We start from the raw sequence: 27,725 nt of genomic DNA on the forward strand, positions 1-27,725 counted from the left end.
TTTTCTTTACACTGTATTTTACCTGTTTTATTTAGGGCATTTTCTGGAAAGACAACAAGCAGACCATTTCATCCCACTGACAGTTTGATTTTTGCAGATTTCTGCACTCTTGGTTTTTTACAACACAAAAGAGTTTGGATTTTTTTCTTAATCTTGTAATAAAATTTTTTTCATGGCAATTTATGAGTTTTTCCTGCCTGCTTTTGTGTTTGGGTTTTTTAAAAATAAACAATTATTCTTGGCTTTTTATTTTACTTCTTTCTTTTTCTTTTCTTTTTTTTTTTTTTTTTTGTGAACAGCACTTGCCCACCTTGTCCTGTAGAAATTAAATCAGATGGATCAGAGATCAGCTGAGCTGGGATGGGGTATATTCTTTTTTAATCTGCAATAATCAAAACTTTTTTTTTCACTGATCCTATGAAGACACTGCTTGAAGTGTGTAAGTAATTTTAATAAGAGGGCCTGTCTGAGTAGTTATTATTTTTTGTGTTGAAATATAAGCCTAACTTACCTAGAAGAAAACATTCTGGCTCTGCACAGGCTTTGCTAGACTGTGCATCCAAAATCTATTTCTTTCAAAATCCTTTCCTTCTTTATAGTTCAGAATTGCCTTAGTGCATGCTCATTTTTTGAAATGCACCTGCCTTGATTACACATAGGGAGACATTTTTAAGACACAACCTTGATGAGCCACCAGTATTGGCTTAACTCTGCTCCTGCTTCTGGTAGCTACAGAAATTGCACCATTGATTTCAATGAGAACAGAATTAAGGCAACTGTAAGTTCCTTCTGGAAACATAACCCCATATTGTTAATCAATTGTATTTAACTACAGGAGTTAATAAAAAAAACTCCAAAAGATAAATAATAATAATCAAGTTCTGCCTGCTTAAAAAAACCTCACAAAATCCTTTGAAATCATGTAAAATAAAATCTGCTTTTTTGTAAACAGGCAATACTGAGTAAGCAGGAATTCATGATCCTATCTGGATGTTAATTGTACTTGAATATTTCTACAGGGATTGGCCATAGGCCTAAAACACTGAAATACTTTAAAATACATTTATAAATAATCATTCTTTATACATAATTGTTCTTCCCAGACATCAAAAACACAGACTTCTGTATTCCCCAAGAAAAAAAAAAAAAAAAAGAAGGATTACTTTTGCTTTTGGCACAAAAAAGTAAAAATGAAAAATGGGCACCACCCTAACGGGAGTGCACAGAATGCTACCAAATTGGTCTTTATTTGCCTTAGGGTTTTTTTTTACAAAAGTTTTAAATATAGGTTAATATGTAAACACTGTGCACGCACTGAGAGTTTGATCCTGGCCCGTTGAAATCAATGGCAAATTTCCCATTAATGCAGCAGTGCAAGGTCAAGCTCCATGTTGGTAAAGTGTGTGCAGGCCTAAGTCATTGAGGGATTCAGGAAAGCAGGATCCCAGGTGCTGCTTTCAAAACCAGCTGCCAGCGGAGTCAGACTTCGCGCCGAACACCTTCTTGCACATGTTGGAGTTTTCCTGGTGGAGAGGGTATTCGTTCCCTGCCAGCGTGGCTGCCCTCCCGCTGCTGGCAGTGTAGCGCCTGCCAGAGGGCAGGCTCTCGTACTTGCTCGTGTGAGTCCTGCAAAGACACAGCACCGCGCTCTGCCATCAGCAGGTTTACGCAGAGCTTGCACCCCGTTACAAACACCTCGCACACAGGCGAGGTGGCCCTTCCACAGCGAGCAGACATAGTCAGCAGATGTGCTAGTCGCTGCAGAATAGCAGACACTGTTTTCTTAGGATTTCCTGGAGACTCTCAAGGTCTTTAAATCCTCTCAGGTTTTTAATCATCTTTTGGATGAGAAAAATCTGAATGGAAATCTGGCACAGGCTCTGCAAATGTTATCTTCCTTAGGTCTTAGCAAATAGGGATTAGGAGAGAGCAGTATATCAAATAAAACCAATTTAATTACTATTCTTTGACTACCGAAGAGCATCTTTTTAACCTTACTGCACAGTTGTTCAGTTTTCAGGAAAACTGGTGCCTTAATAAAGTATGATAGAACACAATGGCTGCAGGAGTACCAGACCAGGTACTTTTGTTGACACAAGTAAATAGCAGATGATAAAGAAAACTTTCCACTTCAGCTCATGAAGGCTTTGCACTTCCTTTCTCAACAGCATAACAGAGAACTACTGCTGGCAAAGCCTGAGGTCACCATCAGATCTGATTGTACACGAGGACACTACTGTCCTGCCACTTAAGTAAGTTCACTTGCAAAATCAAATTAAAAAATTGGACTGAAATGCACATTCAGAGCTGATCAGTTGTGATCTTCAGAAATATTATTTCTGAATCTCAGGGGTGAGGGCCAGAGAGGAACAGGTCAGCAGAGAGGTCAGTGCGTGTAACAGCCTGCACTGCACCTGATCCTGTTAGGCTGGAATTTGGCATCAGTGGTTAATTTTATGTCTATGAAAACCAAAAGTTCCAGCAGCTGGCTGGAGGACACCTCAGAAAGTGTGTGTTCTTAGTTCTTACCTGAATGGAGAGTCCACTCTATCCATCTGCATACAGACCAAAAATGGGTACTGTGAAAACTGCACCGTGGAGATGAAGTCTAAAGCTGTTTCTGTTTCCAAAGTGGTTTCCATACCAGTTTTTACAAAGAAGGAATCCACCTCGGTGTTACCAGCTATAAATATGGCTACCCTACAAAAAAAAATTAAGCATTACAGTTGTTTCAAAGCACATTAAAAAAGAGGAAATTGAATTACAAACAGTCCTACCATACATACATAAAATGCATACATGCCCTCAAAAGAGACTGTTCTTGATGTAAAGGTATATAAATTCACATGAGGCCAGTAGAAACTGGTATTATCCAGGTGGAAAGGAAAAGAGAGGTACAGACATTCTCCCGTGCACATAACTATTTAATTCTATTTATTTAATTGCATATTTCTAACTCATCTACTAGGTCTTTTATACTTGAATTCATCTCATTGGTGCTACTATGGCTCAGAAGCCTGAGCTGTCTATAGCTACAGCATGTGCTGGGAGTAGCTCACCGGTTCTTGACGTTGGTTTTGGATTCGCGGTACCACAGGCTGAACTCCATCCCTCCGGAGATGTCGATGGCCAGTCCACCCAGGAACTCTGCACTGGCTGTGGGCCCAGACTGCAGCTGGATCTCCTGGAGCCATGGGAAAGCACAGGTTACTGACTGCAGACCTCAGAGGTGTCCTTATTCCCTTTGGGGACGCATTTACACCACATGTCGTTTTGCAGGAACAAGAAGGAATAGAGGGATTTTCTGAAAGGATGGACAAAACATCCTGATGCACCTCCCTCACTCAAAAATGGGATGAAGCTACAGCAAGGTACCTTGCATCCTTTCCCTGTACTCTGTGTGCCAGCTGGCATAATTTCTGCACAAAGAAATGTGTCACTGCAGGGAATATCATGTCTCCAAGTGCTACCACACAAGCCCCACCGAGGCTGTGACAGCAGTCCAGCTAAATCCCATTGAACTCCTTGCTGGCAGCCCAGCACAGCTGCAGTGCAGCACCCCTGAGCAGACCTGCACTGGCAGTAGGTGGCTGCCACTTGTGTAGTGGTTCCAACCCCACCATATTACAGGAGTTATGTCTTCAGCGGCTGGGTGACACCTTAATTTGCATTTAAGGCATTTTCCATCATATATCAAATGTGCTTATGGCTTCATGAAACTTGCAAGGCTGGACTGGATACACATCCATAAAGTCAATTTCGGAAGTGGTAATATAGCTCAGGGTCATGGCAGTTCATTCCTTTTAAGGTTTGACACACAGCCAAGATTTCAAGGTTCACCCAGCTTGGCAATCTAGCTCTCTTTATATAGTTGTCCTGCTTCCCTAAGAAGCAGTGGATTAATTCACCATTTTAAAATAAATATTAATTTGGGAAAAGCTTATTTTGATCATGTGCCTCACATACAGGACACCTTCTCCAGTCTCACAGATGGTTTTCTCCCTCCTCTCAGGTTTCTGTGCCTGTGGTATTCTCAGCACCTGTAATGTTGCAGGCCTTTATAGGACATGTGGGGATGTGAATTCCCTGCCCCTTTTTGATATCCAGGCACTCTAGAAGTCTCTATTCTCTTCTTAGCTATTCAGTAGTCCAGTGGCTCCAACTAATGCTGTCCCAAGATTTAAGAAAGAAGGAAGCAGAGAGTCAGTCTAGCTTCCTTATCCCTACAGCAAGAAGCAACATCAGGGAAGGTTTTTGTTCAGAACATTAAAGTTATCTGGCTGTAATCGAAGACTCGGATAATTATGGTAGCTGTACATGGTTACTTCACCTTTTAGGGTAAGTTAATTATCCTTGAAATTATTTCCTTGACAGAATCAGCTTGGCAGAGCCATCTTGGCAGTCAGTTGCTGCTAAAGTGGGCTTGAGATTTAAAGAATGCAGTGGGCTGGCTGGGGCTTACAAATACAGCGTGACCCCAGCAAGTGTGGTCATATGATGCTCTGATTTCTTATTTTCATCCAAGTTAAAATCATGGATCAAAATTGAAATCTTTCTGAAATCAAAGGGAGTTTTATACTGACTGCAACTGGGTATAAAATACTTCCCTTGTTGATCTGTTTAGGTGTGGACATAAAGCTTGTTTTACTTTATTCTACTTTACTTTTAATTGGGACTGGATTGGTGGGTAGCTGCTAATGAGTCAGGAGGTAACAGTATACATGCTGGCAGAGATATGTACACACAACCAGAGGAGCAGATATTTTTAGATGTATTGTCAAATTGCACCCAAGAATATTAAAGAAGGCTGGATTTACAAAGGCTGCACAGTTCAAGACTTAAATGCTACCTAGAATCAAGCTGTATTTGTCACTGAAACCAGCAGAGAAGCTAAGGAGCACTTGTCTTGTGTTTTACTAGCTCATCTATTTCCTTATTTATAGCTCAGCCCTGTCCTTCGTCTCATGTGCAAATCCAATCCAGGCTGATGGGAGGTGTAAATCACAGGGACCCAGCCTCCTAAAGAGAAGTATTTTCCTTTGCTTTCCTATTTTAAACTTTGTGTCTCATTTGCAGTGGAAAATATAACCCAAACGATCAGAATCAGTTACTGTTTAAAATGTTGAAATGCTGAAATGTGCCGTGTTTCAATAAGAAAGTGTCTTTATGTACTGCAGTCTTACTGTAATGCAACACAAAGATGGCTGCAACAAGCACTTCTCTGGGAACTGGCTACCTTCCACTGGACTCTGGCTTTCAGTGGCTTCTCTGACCTATTAATACAGTATTTAATTTCTCTGGGCTTCTGGCAGGTGTGTTGCCTAGGAGAACTATTAACACTGCTAAACTTTAATGCAGATGACTTAGGAGTCTCGAAAACAGTTTTATGAGAGCTGTTTATTTTATAGCAGGAACAGAACTTCTGGTTATTCTTAGCCCTCAAACAACACTGTGGCCACACGAAGTGCCAAAATCATGTTGATGTGCTGTTGAGTTGGAGTGTAGCTATAAGACCTTCTTAGAAAGATGGACTGTGCTTAAAAGGCAGCTTAGCCTAAAGCTGTGCTTAGTAGCACTTTAAACCATTCCTGCCCTTGTGTGGTGTGGAGATAAGACTGCTGCCAAGGCTCCCAAAAAGGCAGTGGCTGACTGAAAACACTGCACCATGAAATTGTTAAAAATGGCACACAGTCCCAGCCCTGGCTGCCCCAAACATTTGAGAGGTTCTCCAAAGGCAAGGAATGGACAATTTGCTGGCGGACAGAGCTCTAGGGGTGCCCAGCCAGCTGATTCAGCCTGAGTATGTCTGGAGCTTCGTGCATGCACAGCAGTTGGAAATATTTAGTTCTCTAAATGCTCCCTATGCTCAGGACTAGACATGATTATCTTTCTCACCTCTGCGGTCTGTTTGTTAAATAGGTCACAGTAAAGTTTTTGCCCATAATCTGCGTGTGAACTGTAAAGCACTGTTGGAATGAGCTTTAGTTAGCCATTTTGGGCACTACTTGGGAAGCCCTTTGGACTTAAAATACCATTAGAAGGAGCTGAGCTGGGTTCTGGATGGAGAAACCTATAATGTGCAGAGGGTGTTTCTGTGTAATTTTGCACAGAGTGGATTTCTCATAATCTACTTTTGGCATTTTCTTTTGCTGAGAATTAAATGGGAAAAGCCAAAAGTAAAGTTTGAGACTGCAGGTGTTTAGTGAGCTGAGTACAGCTGTTAAATCCACATGTTATAAGGAGATACCAGCTTGGGAAGAGCAAAGATATCAAACCAAGTGCTGACCCTGCACTTCAAGAGAGATGTCTAGATTCTTAGTCCTCCAATAACACATTATGTAGCCAGTTATATTTATATGTGAATCTATTTCAGCACAAAATTAGCAAATCATTTGGGGTGACAGTTGCATAAAAACTGTATAATCCTCATTTTAATTCCTTGTTTTGCCTAGAAATAAACAGTTGAAATTCGGACTTCTTAGCATTGCTCTTTGAAGGAAAGTTCTCTGATGCATTCACCTGACAATTATTGCCTAACTGGACACAAGGTCCCTGGACAACTGGTGAAGAGGAAAACTTAGGTGACCACATGGGACAATACTGTATTACAAGAAACTGTAGGAGGGGAGGTCATAGGTGAGAGCAATATGAGTTCTCAACAGGAAACTCAGTTGGATTTGCTTTTGTTAAGTTTCTGTTTTATTTTCTAGAATATCTGTTCTCACCTTCATTCTAGGTTGCTTTTCACGTAATTTCATTATGGTTTTTAATACTCATTACTTTTCTATTGCTCCCCTAATAAATACAGCCTGTGTAAGACTGGTCAGGTTTATCAGCATTGAGAATAAAGAAAATAAGGTGTCCTACAATAGCAGAGTGGGGGAGGAACCATCTGTGCTTAAGAGACAGAAAAAGAAGCAAATAGTGTGCTGTTAGTACCTGTAAGAAATCTGTGAGGAGGACAAGTCCTTTCACCACATTCATGGGATCTCCAGTTGCTGAGAGCATTTTAGACATTAGATCACCATACCCTTGGAAAAATGTCACTGGCCTGAGCTGGAAATCAAACAGAATGGCTGACATGCCAGCAAAGGAGTCCAGGTTTTCCTCGCCTTCATCAGGAGTTGCAGCTATTATGGACTCCAGGCCCTGAGCTTCGAGAACCACCTATGAAGGAACAGTGATATAGAATCAATGAAAAAATCCTGCCTGACTCAGTCTATTAACAACACCACATATTTTCTTAATGTCCAAATGCCTAATTCTAATTTATGTAGTTGTAGTGGAGAAGGTATGAGGTTAAGACTTAATGGAACTAGGAAGAGCACTTAGTAAAATGGAAAATAAAATAATCTCATGCCATGTTTTTGCCCTTTAGGTGCTGAGCAGAATTTACCCACATGCAGATCACTAGCCTGAGATTAGTTTTCTTTCAAACACATTTTCACAGTGTGGCAGTTACCTGGATGGCATGAAGTTCAGTGCTTCTGTCGAAAACACGGATGTTCATGTTACTTCTCCGTAAAATGCCAGAGCCAGAGTAGAGGATGTCGAGGCTGTATGTGGATGACACATCAGGACCACCTTAATTAAAAAAGAAAGAAGATACCTGTGACTACACTAGTGGATTAATGAAATGTTTGGGAACACAAAGAGGGTTTAAAGGCAGTCTCATGGTTACATACGAGTGATATATCCAGTGTAGGCAGAGGAAGAGCCCATCTTGGAGAAGCGATCGTAGTTATGGGCACGCATGTCCTTCAGAACTTGCCGAACTGTTTTGCTGTGGGATTTGAAAACAAACAAACAAAACAATTTTTGAGGTATAAAAATGTTACAGTACCAAATGTATTACTTTTTGATAGAAAGATCAAATTTGAGAGAGGGTGAATCTCCCAGTAGGAAAGAGGGTCTTCAAAACCCTTACCTTTTCCCACTAAAAATCTGCCCTAACCTGGAGTCTCTCTTTCAATTTCAGGTACTCCCTGCAGTCATAGAAAGAAAGGCAAGCAAAGGTCTTGCTTGAAAATTAATGGTTTTAATGAGAAGATATATATTGATTATTTTTGTTCTCAGACTGTGATGTTTAAAATTTTTCCACATCACTGGTTCTGAAAATATAAAAGCAAGGGACCCATTGAGAGAAGTAAGATCAACAGAAGACATTTTTCACAGTAATGCAAGTCAGATGCCCAATTATTTTTTTGTACCTGTGAAATGTGAATATCTGTTAAAATAATTATATTGAAATTAAGGGATTTATTCTGAAATAACAATACAAGGGACATAAAAATAAGATATCCTTTTATACTCTCCTTAAGTTTTAGTAATTAATGAGAACCTATGTGTTCTTTGTAAGGAAGGCTGTGCTTATTTACACTGAACTTAATGTACCTTGCAGGCATTTCAAAGCGCAGTATATCTTGGATCATGGAGAGCATGTACTTGTTCATTTCCATAGGCAGTTCCCCAATGGAGAGCAGGATGTTTTTCACTTCCATGTAGGATGGGTTACTGTTTAAGATGATGGCAGCTGCTGTGGTTCTCACTGTCTTTTCATGGACTTTGCGAGTCTGGTGGTATATCCTGTTCATTGTTTCCTTCACCTGGTCAGGAAACACATTATTCACTCAGTGCTCATGCAGATGACTAGGAAAAGTACAGATTGGAATCTCATTTATAATATCAGCTTAAGTTAGCTTAGTTAGCTCCATAGCTAAGACTAATACATAAGGATATATTTTCAGCATCATGTTTTTCATGGTCCTTTTGGAATGTTGAGACATGTATAGCTCAGTGACCACAAGGACAAGTGGGACATCTGTTATGTTCTCTCAGCCATAGACCAAATACAGCCTTACACACTGGTTTTCAAAGCAGGGCTGTAAATAGGTAGCAGCACTAAGAACAAATGTGTTATAGATAAGACAGGCATTTTCTTGACTGTTAAGGAAACATGTACTTTAAAAACCAGGAATCTTGTTATTATAATTTTCTAGATAGTGCCTGTGATGGTGTGTCCCTGAGAAGATTGTGACACATCTTCATTACAGGGGAGTCTGTGGAAAGCCACATAGTCCCACTGAATGGCCTCCAGCATGCTCATTGCAGAGCAGCACCCCAACAGCCCTCAATCCTGATGGCCTGGCAGCAGGGATGAAATGGAATGCAAGGTAATGCAGCAGAGGCAGGACCTCTTGTCCCACTATTTTCTATGTATTTTCCAATTCTTGGAGGCTGCAGGTTAAAATGCAGCTGTTTTACCCTTCTCTTAGTTTGTGTGCTCTCCCTGTATGAAAGCACAAGAAGGAACAAGGGTTGCACAGGTGTCCAAGTGCTCCCTCTGGTGAGCAGAGCTCGGTTTCCCCGCAGACTGCATGCCACCTTTGGTGGCTGTGTGTGACCCTGGAGCCGAAGGCTGACAGTCCACCAGTCCATTCCTTGTCTTCAGCATGTCGACTACACCACACAGCTTGGTGCCACCAGCAAACTTACTGAATCTGTACTCAACCTCACTGTCCACGTTGCTGATAACAAGAAATGAACTCTTAATTCACTCTTTAATACAGTCTCCTGCACTTCTTCTCTTGGGCAGTATATTTTCTTACCTCTTTGGTGAGAAAAGAGGGATCGTATCTCTGCAAGACAGTGGCAGCAAGGCTGCTAATGGGCCCTTCTCCTGACTCAGCATACTTCAGGAGTACTGGAATTGCTTCGGGAAGAAGCGCGTTCTTCAGTGCCAGCAGGTACATCTGCACATTGTCGTCTTTCTTGGCCTTCTCCAGTCTATTTAGAATCAACCTTTTGGCTTCCACAACAGCCTAACAAAATCAACAGCACATTAAATGGTGATCATAAACCTCCCTTTTTCCCCTTGCAGGAGTAGAAGGGGCAGGGCTGAGTTCTGGCATGTTTTTGTGGCACAGGGTTAGCAAAGGTTTCATTTGTACATTGATGGCTTCCTTCAAGCATAACCAAAGTGACTGCAGCCACAGTGACACCTGATCCAAAGTTTTATCACTTGCCAGCTGCTCCTGACCTGTTTCAGGGACTTCACAGGTCTTCCTTGTGGGGCCAACAAGTCCCCACAAAAAAAGGCAAGGGAAGTGTTCTTCAGTGCTTCATAACATAATGTTATACAACTACTTGGCAATTAACAAGGGAAATTAGAAGGGTCTGTTCAGGTAATTAAAAGGGCTCTGTATCTTTTCAGCAGTGTGCTGCAGTGCTGAACAACATTGACCCAGCAGTCTTGTCTGATCATTCTCATCATCTAACACCAGCATCTACTCAGTTCATGCTCAGAGTAAAAGTCTTCTATGCATGTTTGGGGCACAGTTGAGTACTCGAATCAATGAATTTTCTTCACCCAGGTGAAATAACCTAAGGTGATTGCAAACAATAAACAGATCCCGAGTTTGCCAGTGTTTCTCTGAGGATATGCAAAGCTTTTGGACAAGGCAGCACAAGCACTCCTTCTGCTGACAGGTTTAGCTACAGAAATGGGAAAAGCCTAAATCTGACAAAGTAGAAGTCATTATTAAAAAAATACAATCCTCTATCATACATAGGAGTTCATGGACTTATTTTAAGTGGGAGAATATGCTTCCCATGTCTGTCATGCTCTCCCAGTAATGTCACCAGGGATCAGTCCCATGTGTTGCAGACCAGAATTTGGGTAGCAGTGACCATCAGATACTCACTGGCAGCTTGCAGCCTTCCCTGTCACACAGCTTTCTAATGAGCGCTCCCATGACAATGACAAGAGTTTCTCTGATTTCTTGACTGGCAACATCCCCCTTGAACTTCTCCTGTCATGCAAAAGCAAAGCTGTTTAGTGTCTCAGTGTAAAAAAGAAAGCCACGCTGCTGTGGGTTCAATAAGCTCCCTCACTTTCTGTGAACATTAATGCAATGCAAGGACAGTGATTACCACGATGGCCAGGGCCCAGGCTAAGCACAGCACAGCTCTATCATTACATATATTACATATAATAACTCAGTGCCATTTTCACCTTCAGTTACATTCAGTGTTTCAAGTAGATTCATCTTGGGGGTGGGGGGGGGGGCCGGGGGGGGGGGAAGGGATTTACAATTCTGATTACAGGACTTTCATAAGGCAATAATCAAACAATCCTCAAATTATTTTCCTAACATTCAGTATTATGTTTCTTTTTCAAGTAATGGATTCTGGAAATACTTTACAAAGTAAATAGACTTTCAGTCTGGACCTAGGAATGTCTGTAGTTTGCAGGCTCTATGTTAATAGCAAACTTATAGGAAACCCTGGAAGGCATAAAGAAAGGAAAATTAGAAACAGCAACAGTTGTTTCTTGTCTTCCCCTTTGACTGGAACAAGGCATAAGAGCATTAGCTCTATTTGTTGTGTCCTTGGGCTTACAGTTAACGATTTCAGGAGCGTTTCACTGGGGCGAGAAGCAAATCCACAGGCATACAGGAACCGCTCCTGCAGGATAAAAGTGCTTGCATCCTTAAAGTCAAGAAACTCCAGTACAGCTTCCAGTGATTCTGGTGTCTGAGCTGAGGTTACAGCATCCACCACCTGTGGACTACAAAGAAGTGCAAATAAATGAACATTATCATTGCAATGAGCCAGTCAATACTGAAAAGACTTGGCTGCATATTGGGAGAAAGATACTAATGTACTGAAACAGCTCTTCATTGCAAGTAAGAGAACCTTTTATTCTTGTTGGAAAATTGTCCCTGAACTTTCACCTCAAAATGGTACACAAACTCAAACCCATGGATAGTATTTGAACTTATGCAAATAGGAGACCAAAAAGTATTAAAAACTCAACTATCACAAATGTATTGAACTTTACAGGAAAAGGTTGTACATATAAAGATGTGTTTTAGTACTGCATGTACAGTGACACATAGAGAAAAGGCTTCTATGCTACCTGAGTCACTCTCAGGTTTATCTCCATTGCTAACAACTGCTACAATTTATTTGAAAGATCTCTACCATATTACTCAGAAATGCTTTTCAACTCTCAAGTTTCAGTGTGCATGCAGTTTACAACCAAACTCTAATACTAGGACAATTCCCAGGCATCAATGTTCCCCTTGTTTGTTGTATTTCCTATTGAAGGAAACAAATGGGAAGTCTAGAACAAGTTATAGACTGTTTCAGAACAACCATTTGGTTTGAGAACCTTTGGCTAAACTACAAAGCATGTTGGCCTTGCACTGTAGATACAACCCTGGTGGCTGAAGGGTGTACTGAAAATTTATTATTATACAAGAACAAACAAAACGTAAAAAAAAAATCCTTTTCCTGTAGACAGTACTGAACACTGGGTTTGCATTGCTAGGACATCACCAGTAGAACTCAATCTCTGTATGCAATTTGCCCTTCTGCATTTTCCAGCAATTTAAAATTTGAAAAAGCTTGTTCATGGTAACTTACAGATATTCTTTATTTTCACTTTTAATAATTTTCAGTATCTCCTCTTTTGTAGCTTTTCTGATGTTCTGAATGAAGGACAAAAAGCTTTTTGCTGCTTCAGGTTTGGAAATTTTGTCAGGATGCATTTGTTCTCTGATGCTCTGCCAGTGCTCAGAAAGCTGCAAAACAATTCATATTATGTCAAATCTCAGATTGTGGTTTCATTTCTCAAAATCAGACTAAATAAATCCAGATATGTAGGCCAGCTGTTGCTCAAAGTAGCTGAAATCCAACAGACTGATGATCCTTTAGCTCAGTATTAGGTAATTTATGATATCCCAGCACAAATATCTTAGAAATATTTCTATAGCTGTCTCTCTTCCAACTCTTTAGTATTTTCCTGATGTTGTACATGATCTTAACTGCAATCTCTTTTGGTGCAATAAAATTTATTTCTACTGTAACTGGAATAAAGTGAATTATTTTCTCTTGCAAATTTACTATGCTTTCTGGTAAATATGGTGTTTTCCTTATGTTCCCATTTTTTCCTAAGTAGATTTTTTTCTTAAAAAGGAAGATGCATAATCCCCAGTTCACCAATTAATCATGTTTTTTGAGAAGATGGTAATTTTGGGTTAGTACAGAACAGGACTAAATGTCCAAGAAGTTATTCCCATTTTTTATTCATAAACTTTCATACAAAGAGATTTGTAGCTATTGTACAAAATGAAAGGTAAAATGATGGTTGCTGTATTTATTCCTATACCGCATCTTTTACCTGAACGAGCCAACATGGTAGCAAAGCACTCATATCTGTCCTTCCACATACACTCCCAAAAGAAACTGGTGCCAGTATTTTGACCTTTCTTCTCTCCCTCGCCTTTGCCTCTGTTATCTCAAGTTATCCACATTCCTAGGTGAAAACTCAGCTGTTCTTTGCAGCAGTCTTTACTGCAGTTTTCCTGAGTGGGAAATAACAGTAGCACCCATCTGACCTTCACTAAAATTGTTCCTCTCTGTGGATTTTGTGTTGGGCAATAGCACTTGAACCTGCTGGCAATTAGAACTATCATTCATCAGTACAGAGTGCAACTTCTATTGACTGTAACAAACAATAATTAGGCAACAATGATTGAGACATAGGATATTTCCTGTGGATTAATGACCATCTGGGAGGAGCTCATGTTCTGAGGCACAGATGGGTCTTTTAACCACAACTGGTAATTAGTGCTTAGCACCAAGGTCAGTGTTGCTATTACTGAATGAAATTGGATAAATATATAGGTCACTTTTTATTCCCCCTGTTGAAGTTGCACCACAGTCCAGAAAAGAAACCCTTTAACCTCATTACTCCTATATTTTCTCCTGTGCAGAGCCCAGCTGTGTGGGCTGCTCTTAGTCAGTTTGGCCCATACCCTAGAGACAAGCAAGGTGAGAGATGCAAGCTGGAGCCATCTCAAGAAAAGGAGAGTGGAGACCAAGCCTTCCTTTTGGGGGTGCTCAGGAGCAGCTGCCATCTCCTGCAGTGACCATGGCATTAAAAACACTGTTCACAGTTGACTTTTCTGAGGGCCCTCATTCTCCTGATGTGCACGTCAGGCAGTTTGGATTTAATAACACAAACATTCAGCCACAAGATGCACACACTTCCACACGGCAACTCAGCAGGGACACAGACCTGTGTTTCTCTGACAGAGATCAGAACAGAAGTCTTGTGGGCATTCTAGGAAAACTCCAGCCAAATCAAGAGGTTCTAAACCAAATAGGAGTTGATTTTGAATGTCAGTGCATGACAGCTGTTTACCAATGTACAAAGGGTGGCTGCACAAGACAGAACAAACCCACCTCACCTTCACAAGGGGCAAGAATCTTTCCCCATATGAACCATGAGCATAAAAGAGTGTAAGATACATGAGCTCTTCTGAAAAGAGGATGCTTTATATTGTCTAAACACAGAAACCTAGACCTAATTTTAAGTGCAAACATTTGCCATAACCTCAGAGAAGCTAGTGCTGCTGTCTGGGAAATGAGGGTAGTAATGGTTATTTTATCAAATTCATAAAGATAGATATAAGACCTGTTACAATTTTAAAAGGGCTTTGAAAATGTAAAACTCTAAGGCACAGCATGTCAGCAGGGCATTAATGTATACTATGAAATATAAGTACCATATGCTATGTTGCTGCTTTGGATACAGTGTTCTGTTTATAGAGCCCATCTTTTCATAGCAGTTACTGAAAAATACAGTGAGAAAGCAGAACTTCATTCTCCTCATGCCATTAGGTTTATAATGACATAGCTCAGTCCCCAGGCAGTGGGGAATTATACCCTGTGTTTGTTATTTTGGTCTGAAAATTGTAACTGTTATGACAAACTCAGTCCCAAGTGACAAATTGGTCAGCACAAACACCAACAGGCAGAGTCAGGGAAAAACCACCTGTCCTTAAACTGTTTAGGATGCCTTGATAGTCCATGCTCAGAACTCCTCCAGTGCACGTGCAGCATCATTTCTATGTTCCCCAAATATGTGTTTTTGGTCTTCTCCGTGGCTCCACAAGAATTAGACAAGAAAAAATATCACAGTGTAATACTACTTCCAAATAACTAGCAAAAGTTCCAATACAGGAACATATTTGTGCTCATAAAGTGTATCTCTGGAGGACTAAAATTATGTGTGCTGAATAGAAGCTGTATCTTGCTTATCAACACCAGAGAATAATGGTCCTTAATGTAATGTTCCCATTGATTCCTCAGAGGTAATAGCATTAATACTGTTTGCTCACAGTCACTGTAGTAATCTATTTAGCTTATGATGAACATCATTAGTAAAACAAAAGTTGATGCATTTACAGTACCATGCTCTTAGCCTTCAGATGTCTTAAATATAAAAAAAACAAGGCAATGTGTTTCCCAGGAAAAAATGAGAACATTATTGGACTTCCCAAGAATACTAAAGCCCCATTTTATACTTGCAAAATACCTATAAAATCCTTTAAACAAAATACTTCCTCGGGGTCAGAAGAGGTTAAATATATTACCAAAAAATGCTTATCCTGCCTGAGGAATGGCTAATGAACTTGAATTCATAGGAACAGTTCAGCTCCTCCATGACAGAACTGTTTACAAACACCAGTCAGCCATCTAAAAATTAATTTTCCATCCAGAGGAAATATGCTTCTGCCAGCTCAAGGCTGACAAAGGTGAGATAAAACAACAGGGTGTTGTATTTTCTAGTGATCTGGAGAAATATTGCAGTCTTTAAAAGAGAGCAAAAAGGTTGGTACTTTTAGTGGTAGGTCTTACGACACTCTTATGGGGTGAGCACCATTGCAACACTTCCTAATCCCTACTCCAGAATGTAATTTATATTGCTATGCTGGACCTGTCCTAGTTCTGCTTGAACAGAAAATTTGCTTTCACACTTGTCCTGCTCAGCTAAGCAACCCGATGTCCAATGAACCTGTGTTTACTTACTGAAGGGCACTTTTTGCATTCAGATTTCACTGGCTCTGCTTCCAGGGGCACAGCAACATATTTGGGGTCCAAGGTCTTGATCACACCAGCGACTTGCTTTGCAGCGATCAGTCCCATCCCAGCTTGGACTGACTTCAGTTCCAGCCTCTGCCTGTACATCCACACAGTGAGGAGACCATTAGAGCCCAACCATCAGCACAGAGATGCAAAAATCACACCAAGAGAAACAAAAAACCCCTCCACAGACAAAAAAATATAGAATACAGACTGATTGAAGTCTTATTTTAAAATGTTCAAAACATGGCAAGTCTGTGGGGTTTTTAAGGTAACAGAAATAGCTGATACCAGCAAAACTACTGCTAGAGTTATGTGCAATAAAATACCCGTATGAGAGACTTTCTAAAGCACAGATTTATAACACTTGATAAACAGCCTTCAGTATTCACATATATTCTGAAATGTTGCGTATATTTGCTCTTAAAAGATCTGGAAAGTGAGATTTTTGAATGTACTTTTTTTTTTAAATATCTACTGTTTCTGAGATGCCTGAATCATTTATCTTGTATGAGCATTTCCACACTTTCAGTGCTTTGGAGTCTGGAGTCTAACACAGATCTAGGTTTCACTGTTGTTTCCTTTCTATGCAGTAGATTTTATTTTCTATACTTCTAAACTCTCACATGCTAGAAATGGAAATCCATCAGAAGTATTTCTTGAGAACTGAGAAGACAGAACACCTATAGCAGTAATGGGTAGATTAAAAGGGTTTGGCCAATTCCTGCTGTTCCCTGTTAGCTTCTTATAGATGCCATTATTTATTATTTGCAGTGTGGTAAAACCCTTAATTGAAGTTCGACCTGATACTTGGCACAGTTGGACCAGTATATGGATAAAAAGGAGACCTAAATCCTTACCTGGAGAGTTCACAGCCTTCGATCTCAATCCTAGAAGACCTACACATATAACCTGACTTGAACCACTAGTCCTGCTACCATCAATGACAGTCCAATTGCCCAACTTACTTTGAAACTATTTTGGCACCTGTTTTTCGTCGGTAATTCACAACGAAAGCGAAATTTTCTTCTGCCTTAATGGATTTAATGAAACTGTCTTCCAGCACATAAACTGTAGCAGATGTGGCTTTTGTACTGACATCCAAGATCTGAAAGTAATTAAAATATAAAACAGGAAGAGAGGTATTCAACAAACAATGAATCAGAAAAGAGCTCACCATTCCAAATGAGGGCAAGACTTGAAGTAGAGCCATATGAGGAAGATGCATATAGGCTGGCCTCTCAAATTAAGCCTATGAACCGGGTTTTCAAGTATTCCCTCTGCAGTAAGAAGTCACTCACTTCTACAATGTGCTTCCAATTTAGTATGTAAGAGGGTAAAAGACAGTAGGAGCAGGACAGGAAGCTATGGAGCAGGCTGCAACTGAGAAAACATCCAGTACTATATTTAGTTTAAGATATGCTTTAAATAAGACAAGAATTTTTTTCTAGAGAAATGTCTTGTAAATGACATTGTCATGCTAACACTCAGATCAAACAAGATGATTTGCTTTGCTTGTTGCTTTGTAAACAAGATTATGTCTTTGTGGTAAGTGTAAAAATTGGGAACCAAGTCATAGTGTTAACGCAGTTTTATTAAGAGAGTGTGTGCTGTCTTTGTACTTCTCTGAGAAAGGTCAGTTTCTGATGTGGAGAATCTCAGTGCCTTCAGCAGGTGTCCAGCCTGCCCTCAGCAGTGACTACGTAGAAAGACATTTACTAACAGTGGAGGACCACTAGTGCTGTAGTAGGGCTTCAGTTACATCTATGGCACATCCCCTGTATTACACCTGTGCATTAGGGAAGCCTTTGACCTTCCCAGCAAGCCTGACCAGGCTCCATTCAGGAGTCAGCATCTTGCCTGGCACTTACAGTAGATGGGGAAAAGGTTACTATTATCACTATGACTGCACCTGTATCAGCTGAGCCTAAGTGGTTTACACCACAGGAGAATCCATTCCCTGTTCTCTCCTTGGAAACTACATATGACATTTGGGCTAGTAAAATTACAAAATTTACATATAGAAATTGCTTACTCTAATGCAAGAAAGACTTCTGAGAAGATGAGTAGTAACTGCTAGAATATATTTCAAATAGGAAGAATAGATTTTATTTTGTTAAAGAAATCATACCCGGCTGTGGCTGGTAAATATTTTCTTTTCTATTTCACAGGAGTCCAGGTCTTTTATTTTAGTCACTTGATCTTGCCGCACATGGTAAGTAGTACTGCATTTCCCAGAAATGTCCACCTTGGAAAACAGAGTTAGATTAGCACAATTTCTTGAATTTATCTTTGGGACCCCCACAACACCTTCCAAAGATGAAGCATTTTCTCCACTGTTGGAATCCTGGACCTGAGATGCTGCACTGCTTGGGTTTATTTAACAGTTTTGAGGTTGTCAGTGGTTCTAACAATCTGCTTTGGATTAGCAGGGGTACTGTTCATTAGATGGCTAGGAAGAAAAGTAACAATGGTTGTTTAAACAAAATAATTAGGAAATACCAGGTAGCTCACACTATACTCACAAATTTGAGTTAAATTCGAGCTTTCTTCAAGGGGACAGACTTAGAAATTTAACAATGGAAGGCAACTTAAATGGATGCAGCTAAATCAGTGCTGACTTTGTGTGGGTACTTGGATTTAGAATGGGACTCCACTGAGTTGAATTTAGGAATCAACCACCTTTAAACGGCAGCATAATCACTTTTATAGTGACCTGGTTTAAGGTGGTTTATTACCAAATTGTGCTAAATTTATAAAGGCATTTTAAATCAAATGAATTGCACTACTTTATGCTAATTGCAGCAATTTGATTTGTGTCACCAAATATTCAGAAGACTGTCTTTACATCCCTGACCTCATATGTGATCAAAGCACTGATTTCTATCACAGTTCACTCTTTCTGAAGTCAGCAGAAGCCACAGGTCTGCCTTCCAGAGCAGATCAGACTCTGCCTGTTCCTCAGGTGATGATAATCTTGCCTGATAGAGCACCATACCTCACGAGAAGAGCCAGAGTGCAGCTGTAGCTGGAAAAGGCTAGCCAGACCTCTCTTAATGTTCTGAGTAAAACCAGGTTCATTTTGATATGAGTAGAAGGTTTTGACCTGTAGGAATGGAGGGAAAAAAGTATATAAAAAGCATTCAAAAGTGTACAACAAATCTCGTTAAATTAGAAAGGAATATTGAAGATCCACTCTAGAAAAACTACCTTTATTTTTTTCTTTTCTCATTAGGAAGTTGAATTTGGATCTGTTATTTGCTTATTTTGAGCAAACTGCAGAGGCTGCAGGGCCTGACAATAACTGTACAAACATGTTTTGGCCTTCAGCTCAACCTAAGTACAATTTCAGTGCAGTGAGCATCTCTCCTCCTGGAATTAGAGAGAATTTAGATGGGAAATGGGAAACTTTTCATAATTTCACAGGCAACTCATTTTTCTGCATCATCCTCAGGTAATCACTCCCCACAGGGGCATAATATCTGTTGCACTTTAATCACAAGTTACAAAAACTCAGGATGAATCATAGGTAAATCACAGATAGAACGACTTCAATGACGTGTCAAACATATCACAACCTTTGCACTTCATGGGTCAACTATTGTGCTTGAGCCTCTCCTCTGGTAAGGAGACTTTGCACCTCCACTTTGCATTCAAGATGCTTTAAAAGTGCCCCTTTATCTGGAACTGTAACTATAATCAGTGTGTTATCTTGGGGTAACCCTGAAAAGTGAAATTACTGTGCCAGGGATGAAATTGTCATACCACAAAGAAATCATAAAAGGAGTCTATAGACCCTACTACCTGAGAAAAAACCCAGGTTTTAATACTACATCTTAGCCTCAGCATGTGAAAGTGTGCAATGTATGAGGAGCAGATGCATTCTGAATGTGTTCTTCTGGTACCTCTGTTCTCATGTAGGGATGTGTACAGTTCACAGCCAGCACTGTCCTGTTTCTTTTTATGTTGTGTAAAAGTGATGACAAGGCTGAGTCTGAAAGTTACTGAGCAGGTCTGATAGCAGCTGCAATTCAGCAGGCTGAGCTGGTGGCCAGGGTATGTGCTCAGTGCCTATTTACAGCAGGAGGTAAAGATCCTGCTGGGATAGAGTGTCACAGCCCTCACTCTACCCTGCAGATGGGAAAAGGGAGTGTGACCTTCAACCTTCCTTCTTTCTCACAGCCCCTCTGCCCATGCCCCACCTGCCAAGCAATGCTTGGGTGCAGGGGGGGAAATGGGGCTCTTGGCCTAATGCCACAAGCAACAGGAGGGTGAAGGACCAGGGGCAGGAGGCAGGAACAGCCATGGCTCAAGCCTCACCACTCCCTGGCCAAAAGAGCAGGCTGAGTACAAGGGCAGCTCTCATAAGCAGCTCTGCAGGGAAAAAGAGAGTGGGATGGATGTACTTGAATCTCCTTCTCAGAGAAAGTGTGTCAGAGGAATGGGGACACTGAGAGCTACAAATGAACATGGGTGCTCCTGTGCTGGGACAGTGTTCTCTCAGGACAGGATATAAAACCCAGGCACATATTGAGACACATCTGCTCTCTGACCATTCTCTTCTGATCTTTGGATTGGGGGAAAAATATGTAAGGCTGTAGCTCTTTCAGCATCAAGCTCATTAATTTGGCACCATTGAAACTGCAGGTGACACAGAAGTAAGAAAACCAAAGAGCTGGGAAAAGCAATGCTGGTAAAAAAAATACTTGATAATGGTTTCAAGTTATTTAAATTGTTCCTCACAGACTCAGTCGAACATCCCTCATGAAAAATTCTATCTTCTTTTCTGCCTTCAGATCTTGGACAAAATCCTACCCTTGCTGAAGTCAATAGCACAAATCCCACACAGCAATTGTGCATGTATCCACATGTGTACCTATCTTTGTGGACAATCTGCTCTTTACTTACCCATTGTGTGGTGTTCTCAATACACAATAGGCTTGGGCTAGAAGGTAAATCACAGTCTGTTCTAAACTACTGTATTTCACACAGAATGATAGGACACAAAGGGTTATTAAAAACACTGAGTGAATAGTGAACTGGTAAATTCTTCAAGTCTGTTACAAAAGTTATGGGTCGTGTTTCCTTAGGTGTAGGGAGCGTTGGGCTCCAGGATGGTTTAGGTGAATGGAGATGAGAAATCTCTGAAGGCTGCTCTTGGGATATGAGGTTTATTAGGGATGGAGAAAGGTCCTGCTTGGAGGGGATGGGGGAGGGGAGAGACAAAAGGATGCTCTAGGAGGGGGTGGAGGTCCTATGAGGGGGGAAGATCCAAGAGAGGGGAAGTTCCAAGAGGAGGGGGAGTTCCGAAAGAGCATCTGGCCCCTCGGAGACCCCTTATCAGGGGGCTTCAGGGTGGGCTGGAACAAGGCTTGGGCCAATGGGGTTACAGACACTTGATGTTTTAGGGGAGGGTTACAGGTGCGGGGTGAACCATACGTTTTGGGGGTGAGATGGAACAGTCCATTTGACTTTTGGACTTATCTGTAGGTAAGGATACTGTCCAGCCAGTACGGAGGATTGTTTTCATCCTGGCTGTATTATTATGAAAAATTATATTTATCCATCCTTCCCAACACTTAGGGACTGAATTTTAAAAGACAGGCTCTTACTTTTCCACGGACTAGCTCAATCAATATGGGCCTCTGTAAAGCCTCCAGATACTCTTTCCCGATGATCTTCTCCGTGCTTTTTCCTTTGAATATGTTTTTAGCAGCTGCACGTTCATTCACGTTTTCAACCTGAACATCCTTCATCTAGCAAAGTAAAAGCAGAGAAAATTAATGTAGAGAGCAGTGTAGAATTGGCCTGGAGTAGACTAGATAGACTAAATCACATAATAAATGTTCTTTATTTCTGCATTTCTGGTTCTAATTATTAATCTCCCACGATTACTATGTCAAAGTTTACAAAAGAAGACAGTGCTCTCCACTGGGGAAATAAGTGCCAGAAAATCTCATCAGAAAGCGAAGCACCAAACCCAGTTTCTATTTAGAAATACTTGCAGCTACAACTGAGGACAATATATTGCCCCTTGGGTAAGGGCTTGCACACCAGTTGTTTGAAGCTATAGGTGCTGTATGAAGCAATTTCTAAATACAGGAGATATTCTGAAGTTCTGGCTTATGATGTTAGATAGATATTTGTGAAATCTTATTCTATAGGAATTAGATCATCAAAGCAGCTGGGTTTAGTTGATGAGACTGGAAAAGAAAAGGCTTAGCTCATGTTCTGAAAGTGAGTTCTCTGAGATTAGATTAGCAGCTAGATAAGTGCAGAAAACATTGTGTATGTTTTAAGTTGTCTGATGGCAATAATTACCGTAATTTTGACCAGCTGGTCATCATCATTGTCAGGATTTCTCCATAAGAGGTTGACATCCACACCAGAAGAAATCCGATATCCTGCACTTCTCTGCAGTGATGCTTTCACCCGATCAACATAGACTTCAGCTGAGTAAGCAAACTTATATAGCTTGTCATTATTTAGGCTTGGCCCAGTAGTGTGCCCTGTTTGGAAAGCAAAAACAAATAGCATTTTAGAATTTACCAACTCACACAATTCACCATTTTCTCTAAAAAATCTATAGAAAAATTAAAAATTTAATTACAAGCAAAAGGTTTATGGGACTGATCCTGCTACTCTTGATTACAGAGGCTGTCTCTCTGAAGCAGCTGGGGTTTTTTGTGATTGACACTGATCATACATATTTAACATAAGAAAGGTAACAAAATCCTTTGTTCTAGCTCTTTAAGACTGTCAGATTCTTTTCTTCAGCTATGTTAGTATTACAAATTAATCCAAAATTACTTGCAACTCAAAATACTGTTAGTAATCACATAATTTGTGTGCTTAGCAATGTGAAATGCACTGATGTGATTTGTTGGAGCCAAATCATTCTCCTCATCTTTTGAACATTTATTGGGAATCTTTCCATTGAGTCTTGCCCAAGGGTGACATGAATTTGATGAAAACATTAAGAATGTATTTTTTATATAAAATAATTAAGCTATTGTTCTTTCAATTAAATAATTGTTCCCATAACTGTGTCTATGATGTTAATTTATATATTTTAAGGAATGCAAAAGGGAAGAGAAGGGAAAATAAGCTGGCTGTACACTAAGTGCTCTTAACATTCTCAAAGCAAACACACACAGAGTGACCTTAGGTGCTATCTGTAAGCAGTACAGCACCAGCTTCACACACCCAAATGCTGCACCACTGAGTGCACTGGAAATTTCTTCATGGAGTTCAGGAGGTACAGAGAAGAAACAAGTTCACAACAGAGTTAATCTAAGAAACACAAAGTGCTGTCCTCAGGGAGATGCATCATAGTCTTATGACAAGTGCAGGGAAGGGCAAGGGAAAGAAGAAAAATCTCTCATAACATCTCAGAAAAATTCTTAAGCATGCTGTAATGGAATCAGTGTCTTCAAAGTCCCCTGCAGAGATTCATCAGGCTATGCTGATTTATGTTATATCCCTCTGTTTTATCTGACTCAAATAAATTTCAAATCACTGCATTGATAGAAAGGAAAATCAGTCTTCTTTCACTTTAATATTTTAAAGCCCACTTAGGTGGGTGCACCGGGTAGTTCTATCATGGCTGGATGGATACATTCTGCAGTTCTTAAAGAGTCCAAAATCCCTGCTTCATTAAAACTTTGCTCACATAATTCCCCTGTTGACTCAGATACCATTGCAGTGGATTAAGGTCAGCTTCAAAGAACCTTTCCCTAAGCAAAATGGACACTCCAGCAAGTTTAATCTGTTGGTTGTGTAAGTTGGCAAAGCTACAGAACTAAATAGACTTTATGCCAGCTGGGGATGTGGTGCTGCAGGTCTGGTGATCCCAATGGGCTCAGCCTGTTCACATGTGAGAGGCTAAAGCTGTAATTATTGACTGTTTCCCAGGGAGGTTGAAGGATTCATGTTGGCACAATGGGGCTTGTCTGCTTTTGCATGTCTTGTGTGTCTGTTACAAAACAAAGTCACCAAGAGGCATGCAACACTTCCTGGAGGTTTACTGTGAACTCCCTATCCAATTTCCTTCCCCAATAACCTGCTTTGAAGCTAATTTACCCTTGAGAGCAGAGGGTGCTCAGTGCCTGCTCAGAAGTGGCTATACCTTTCAGGGACACCCCAGGTTCCCTGCAGTCCCTTGGAGCCAGTTGCTTCTTAGTTCAAAATGTCCTTCATTTGCAGCAGAAACTGCAGTGCAAAGGACTTATTATTGACTGAGATTTTAGGAATACCACCCGCTAGGTGCATTCTAAACACAGTCCTATCTAAAGGAAAAAAGTAGGGGAATAGCACATCCAAGAGAAATTATCTGGGTGCTCAGCAACAAGTCTCTTATTAGTTAAGGCGCATGTTGTGGTTTTGCTTCCTCCCTATTCTCAGTTAAAAGCACCTTTCACCTACCCTCTTCCTTTCCCCACAGCTTAACATATAAATGGTTTTATTCCTTTGTAAGAGTTCCTTCCCTCCTCCTCCCTTTTAGCATTTGCTTGTCCCCACATACAATAGAGCTGCTCCATCCTAAACGAAACATATGAGCAAATGATGAAGAAGCTTCTTACAAGTATCATGAAAGAAGTGAATAATTGCAAAGTATTCCTGGGAGCTAGAAGAACATGAGGTTTTGAAAGCTGTCACCAATTCACACATAGAAAACACTGCAGGAGCCAGGACAGAACACACCCTTAGTTTGCCAGACTGGGAAAGGGTAGGCCAAGAGTGGACCATGATAAGCAGCAGGGATGAGGCAGTATTGAAAGTAGTCCCAAAGAGTTAGCACTTATCCCTGTGGAAATGGGGAACCCAAGAGAGACAACTGAATAGAGTGGTCAGGCTGAGAGGCAAGGGAGATCTTGACAGATGACAGACAGAGGCACAGGGTCACTGACCAGAACCAGTTCTCAAAACAACACAACTAAATTTTCATGCCAACTTCCATGAAGAAAGCACCAGTACTTTTTAACAGGAATACTGCAAAACCTTTCTGATATAAACTTTTCTAAATAGAAAGTCACACTTTTAGAAGCTCCTTCCTTTGTATTCAGCACAGCACTGGAATCCTTGCTGCCTGTGCAGCCATTGACATTTCAGCTGATGGCAAGTGTCCCACTTGCTGAGAAGGAAGGAGAGATGGACACACAGACTGCCATCAGCCCAGCCAAGCTCTCTGGGGGTCAGAAGTGCTGCTTCCAAGGTGGAGTGCATAACACATAGTTTGACTAGTAATGTTAAGTGTCTGTCATTAAGGGTAACATGCCAAGTCTATAATTAAATCATGATACTGTATTATACAGAAGGTTACACTGCATGAGTAGAGACAGCTGTCAAGTCCTGTGCCTTTTATTAATACATATGGCATGCGCAGCATGTGTGTCTCTAACTACTTGCTAGCTCTACCTTCATAAATCATATTTGCCACTATCTCTGACACCAGATAGCTTTAAAAAGCAAATCCCATCCACTTATTTGAAAATATTTTTCAAGTGGAACTGCAGTAGGAAAGTTTTACGTGTGCTGACCTACCTGAATTGAACACAATAATGTTTCAGTATTTCCAAAAGGCAGCATGGCCTGATGAAAGGGTAAAACACTAATCCTAATCCCAGCTCTCACAATGAGGCTCTAAATGGTCTTTGGGCCAGTAATTTAGCTCTCAATCTCTCTGCACAAGAGACAGAGGAAATCTGGCAGAGCTGAAGGGATGACTAATTAAAGAGAAAATGCTTGCTCAGTATCCTGGGGAATCTGACAAGCAAATATTACTTCACATCAAGAAGCTTTGCTTAATTGATATTAAGGGGAAGCTGGGAAGATCAGACACCAGAAATGTGGCATATTGGTACCTAGCCATAAACTGAATGTGGCAGTCTCATGAAATAAACTCACAGGTAAAGGCACTGTTTGTAAATTTCTCTCCTCTATAACTCCTGAGGGTATATAGAGGCAGGGAAGAAGGAAGGTTGCTGCTCTGTGCTTACACAGTGTCCTAGATTCCCTGAAGAACGCAGGAGGTGGCACCCATGAGGGCATCTCTACAGCCTTTATAACAGCTTAACCCGGGATGGTGTGCTTCCCCTGCTTCCCCTCATGATGAAGACATCCTCATTAAACTAAAAACTCATGTTATAAGGCTGCTGTTGCTCTAAATTTAATATGAAGTTGTACATGAAGAGTCGCTACTACAGACACCTTTCCTTGCTTCATACATTGGCACTGCTGAAGCAGACAGTCTCCAAGATTTCATACCCTTGACTTTGTCAGGACACCTGAGTAAAGCTCTGCTCATAGGATTTCTGCAGACATTCATATTTTCAAGACTTACTACAGAGCAATGTTCTCATGAAACTAACAGGGTGCTTCTTACTGGCTTCAGTGGTAGCTGAGTCAACTGCTCAGAAGCTGAAACCTGGACAGCCCTGAGGACTTCCTGGCTCTGCTCCACAGAGCATTCCATGTGTTTAACTTCTGAGCGTGTGAAAAGTCCCTTTGAAGTCAGTGCCCCCACATTATATCCTGATTAAGCAAGTTCAAGATCTCTGATCTCCTGGTCACACCACCGGCCCTGTGCACTTGAAAACATCATCTCCTCCATCACCTCTGCTGAGAGGAATGCCACAAGCACTTAAACCTAGCTGCTAAATGCATCTTGTATTACTCAAGCATGTCTGAGTAAAGCTGATAATTTTTGAGGGAAAACAGCAATCTGCATACACACACTGGTTTTGCCTCTGCTGAGGCAGAAGCTGAACCAAGCCCAGTACAGACCTACCTTTAACAGAGGCTGAGTAGGTGGAAATGATGCAAAGGAACAGCACAGTGAGAAGAATCATGCTGTACTCTGTTGAGCTCCTGACTGCAGCATGAAGTGTGAGAACCTCCAAGAAGTGAGCTGAGAGTGGAGCTTGCAGAGAGAGGCACAGGCTCAGCCACACTGTTTATCTAGATATAGTAAAGGTCAGATTCCAAATTCCACACTCAGGTACTAAGTTCATTAAAGGACTTCCAGTTAATTATTAAGAACTAAGGTAACTGGCAGTTTCTACCCCATTTTATCAATCACCTCAGCTTTCATTTTTGAATACTGAGCCCATACAGACCCATTTCTGAGCAGCAGAGCCCACATCCAGTGCTAGAAGAACCAGGAGATCCTGCCACTACTCCTCTCTCTGAAAGGGTGATGGGGTCTGTTGCTGCCAGGGGCCAGATCCTGACCACTGTTTCTACTGTCTTGCATCATCTGTCATCATCTCTGAACAACCGCAGAAGCAGAGGTTTTTTAATGGTCTTCCTTGGAAGCAGAAATACATGGGATTTACCAGTGCCATCCCAAAAACTGATCCTACTTCATTACAGATTCAGATGTGATGTCAGTGCCTGCTGCATTGTACCATGCTAAATCAATGTTCTTTGTTTCAGCATCCCCATCTTACATCATTGCAGTGGCAGAGGTTAGAGCCTGAAAGATGAGATAGAACAAGATATTTTGTCCCATCTCCGTGAAGGGTACCTGCTTGGCAAGGTCTGGGAGTAGGGCAAACCAAACCCTTTCCCCTTTTCTTGTGCTTACTTCACCACCTCCCTTGAAAAGGTCCTGGATGACTAACCCACATGCTTCCCTTTTCCTCTGACAGTAAATGCCAGGCCCTCTCACACCAACCTCACAGCCACAGGGCTGGTTAAAGGATGTCCTTCAGCTGTCCCTCAGGTGTCAGTGGGGCAGCAGGCCAGCCCTCCATGTTTCTTGGCATGCCCTGGCACACAGCCTGCAA

General features: G+C 41.0%; 1 protein-coding gene across 1 annotated transcript; it reads right to left on the reverse strand.

The window, feature by feature from the left end:
• On the reverse strand, window positions 1-26,917 carry MTTP (microsomal triglyceride transfer protein). The gene is made up of 18 exons (XM_021550285.3): window positions 26,726-26,917; window positions 22,258-22,445; window positions 21,549-21,692; window positions 18,935-19,042; window positions 18,068-18,184; window positions 16,905-17,044; window positions 15,883-16,033; window positions 12,430-12,587; window positions 11,401-11,569; window positions 10,704-10,811; window positions 9,609-9,821; window positions 8,395-8,606; window positions 7,686-7,783; window positions 7,463-7,584; window positions 6,940-7,167; window positions 3,060-3,184; window positions 2,530-2,700; window positions 1-1,626 (listed from the first exon to the last, which is right to left on the reverse strand). The coding sequence occupies exons 1-18, from the start codon at window positions 26,784-26,786 to the stop codon at window positions 1,458-1,460; spliced, it is 2,682 nt and encodes an 893-aa protein (XP_021405960.2). The 5' UTR covers window positions 26,787-26,917; the 3' UTR covers window positions 1-1,457.
• Between the last annotated feature and the right edge of the window lie 808 nt (window positions 26,918-27,725).

This window comes from Lonchura striata, chromosome 4, assembly GCF_050655825.1.
Source record: "Lonchura striata isolate lonStrDom1 chromosome 4, ASM5065582v1, whole genome shotgun sequence".
NCBI lineage: Eukaryota > Metazoa > Chordata > Aves > Passeriformes > Estrildidae > Lonchura > Lonchura striata.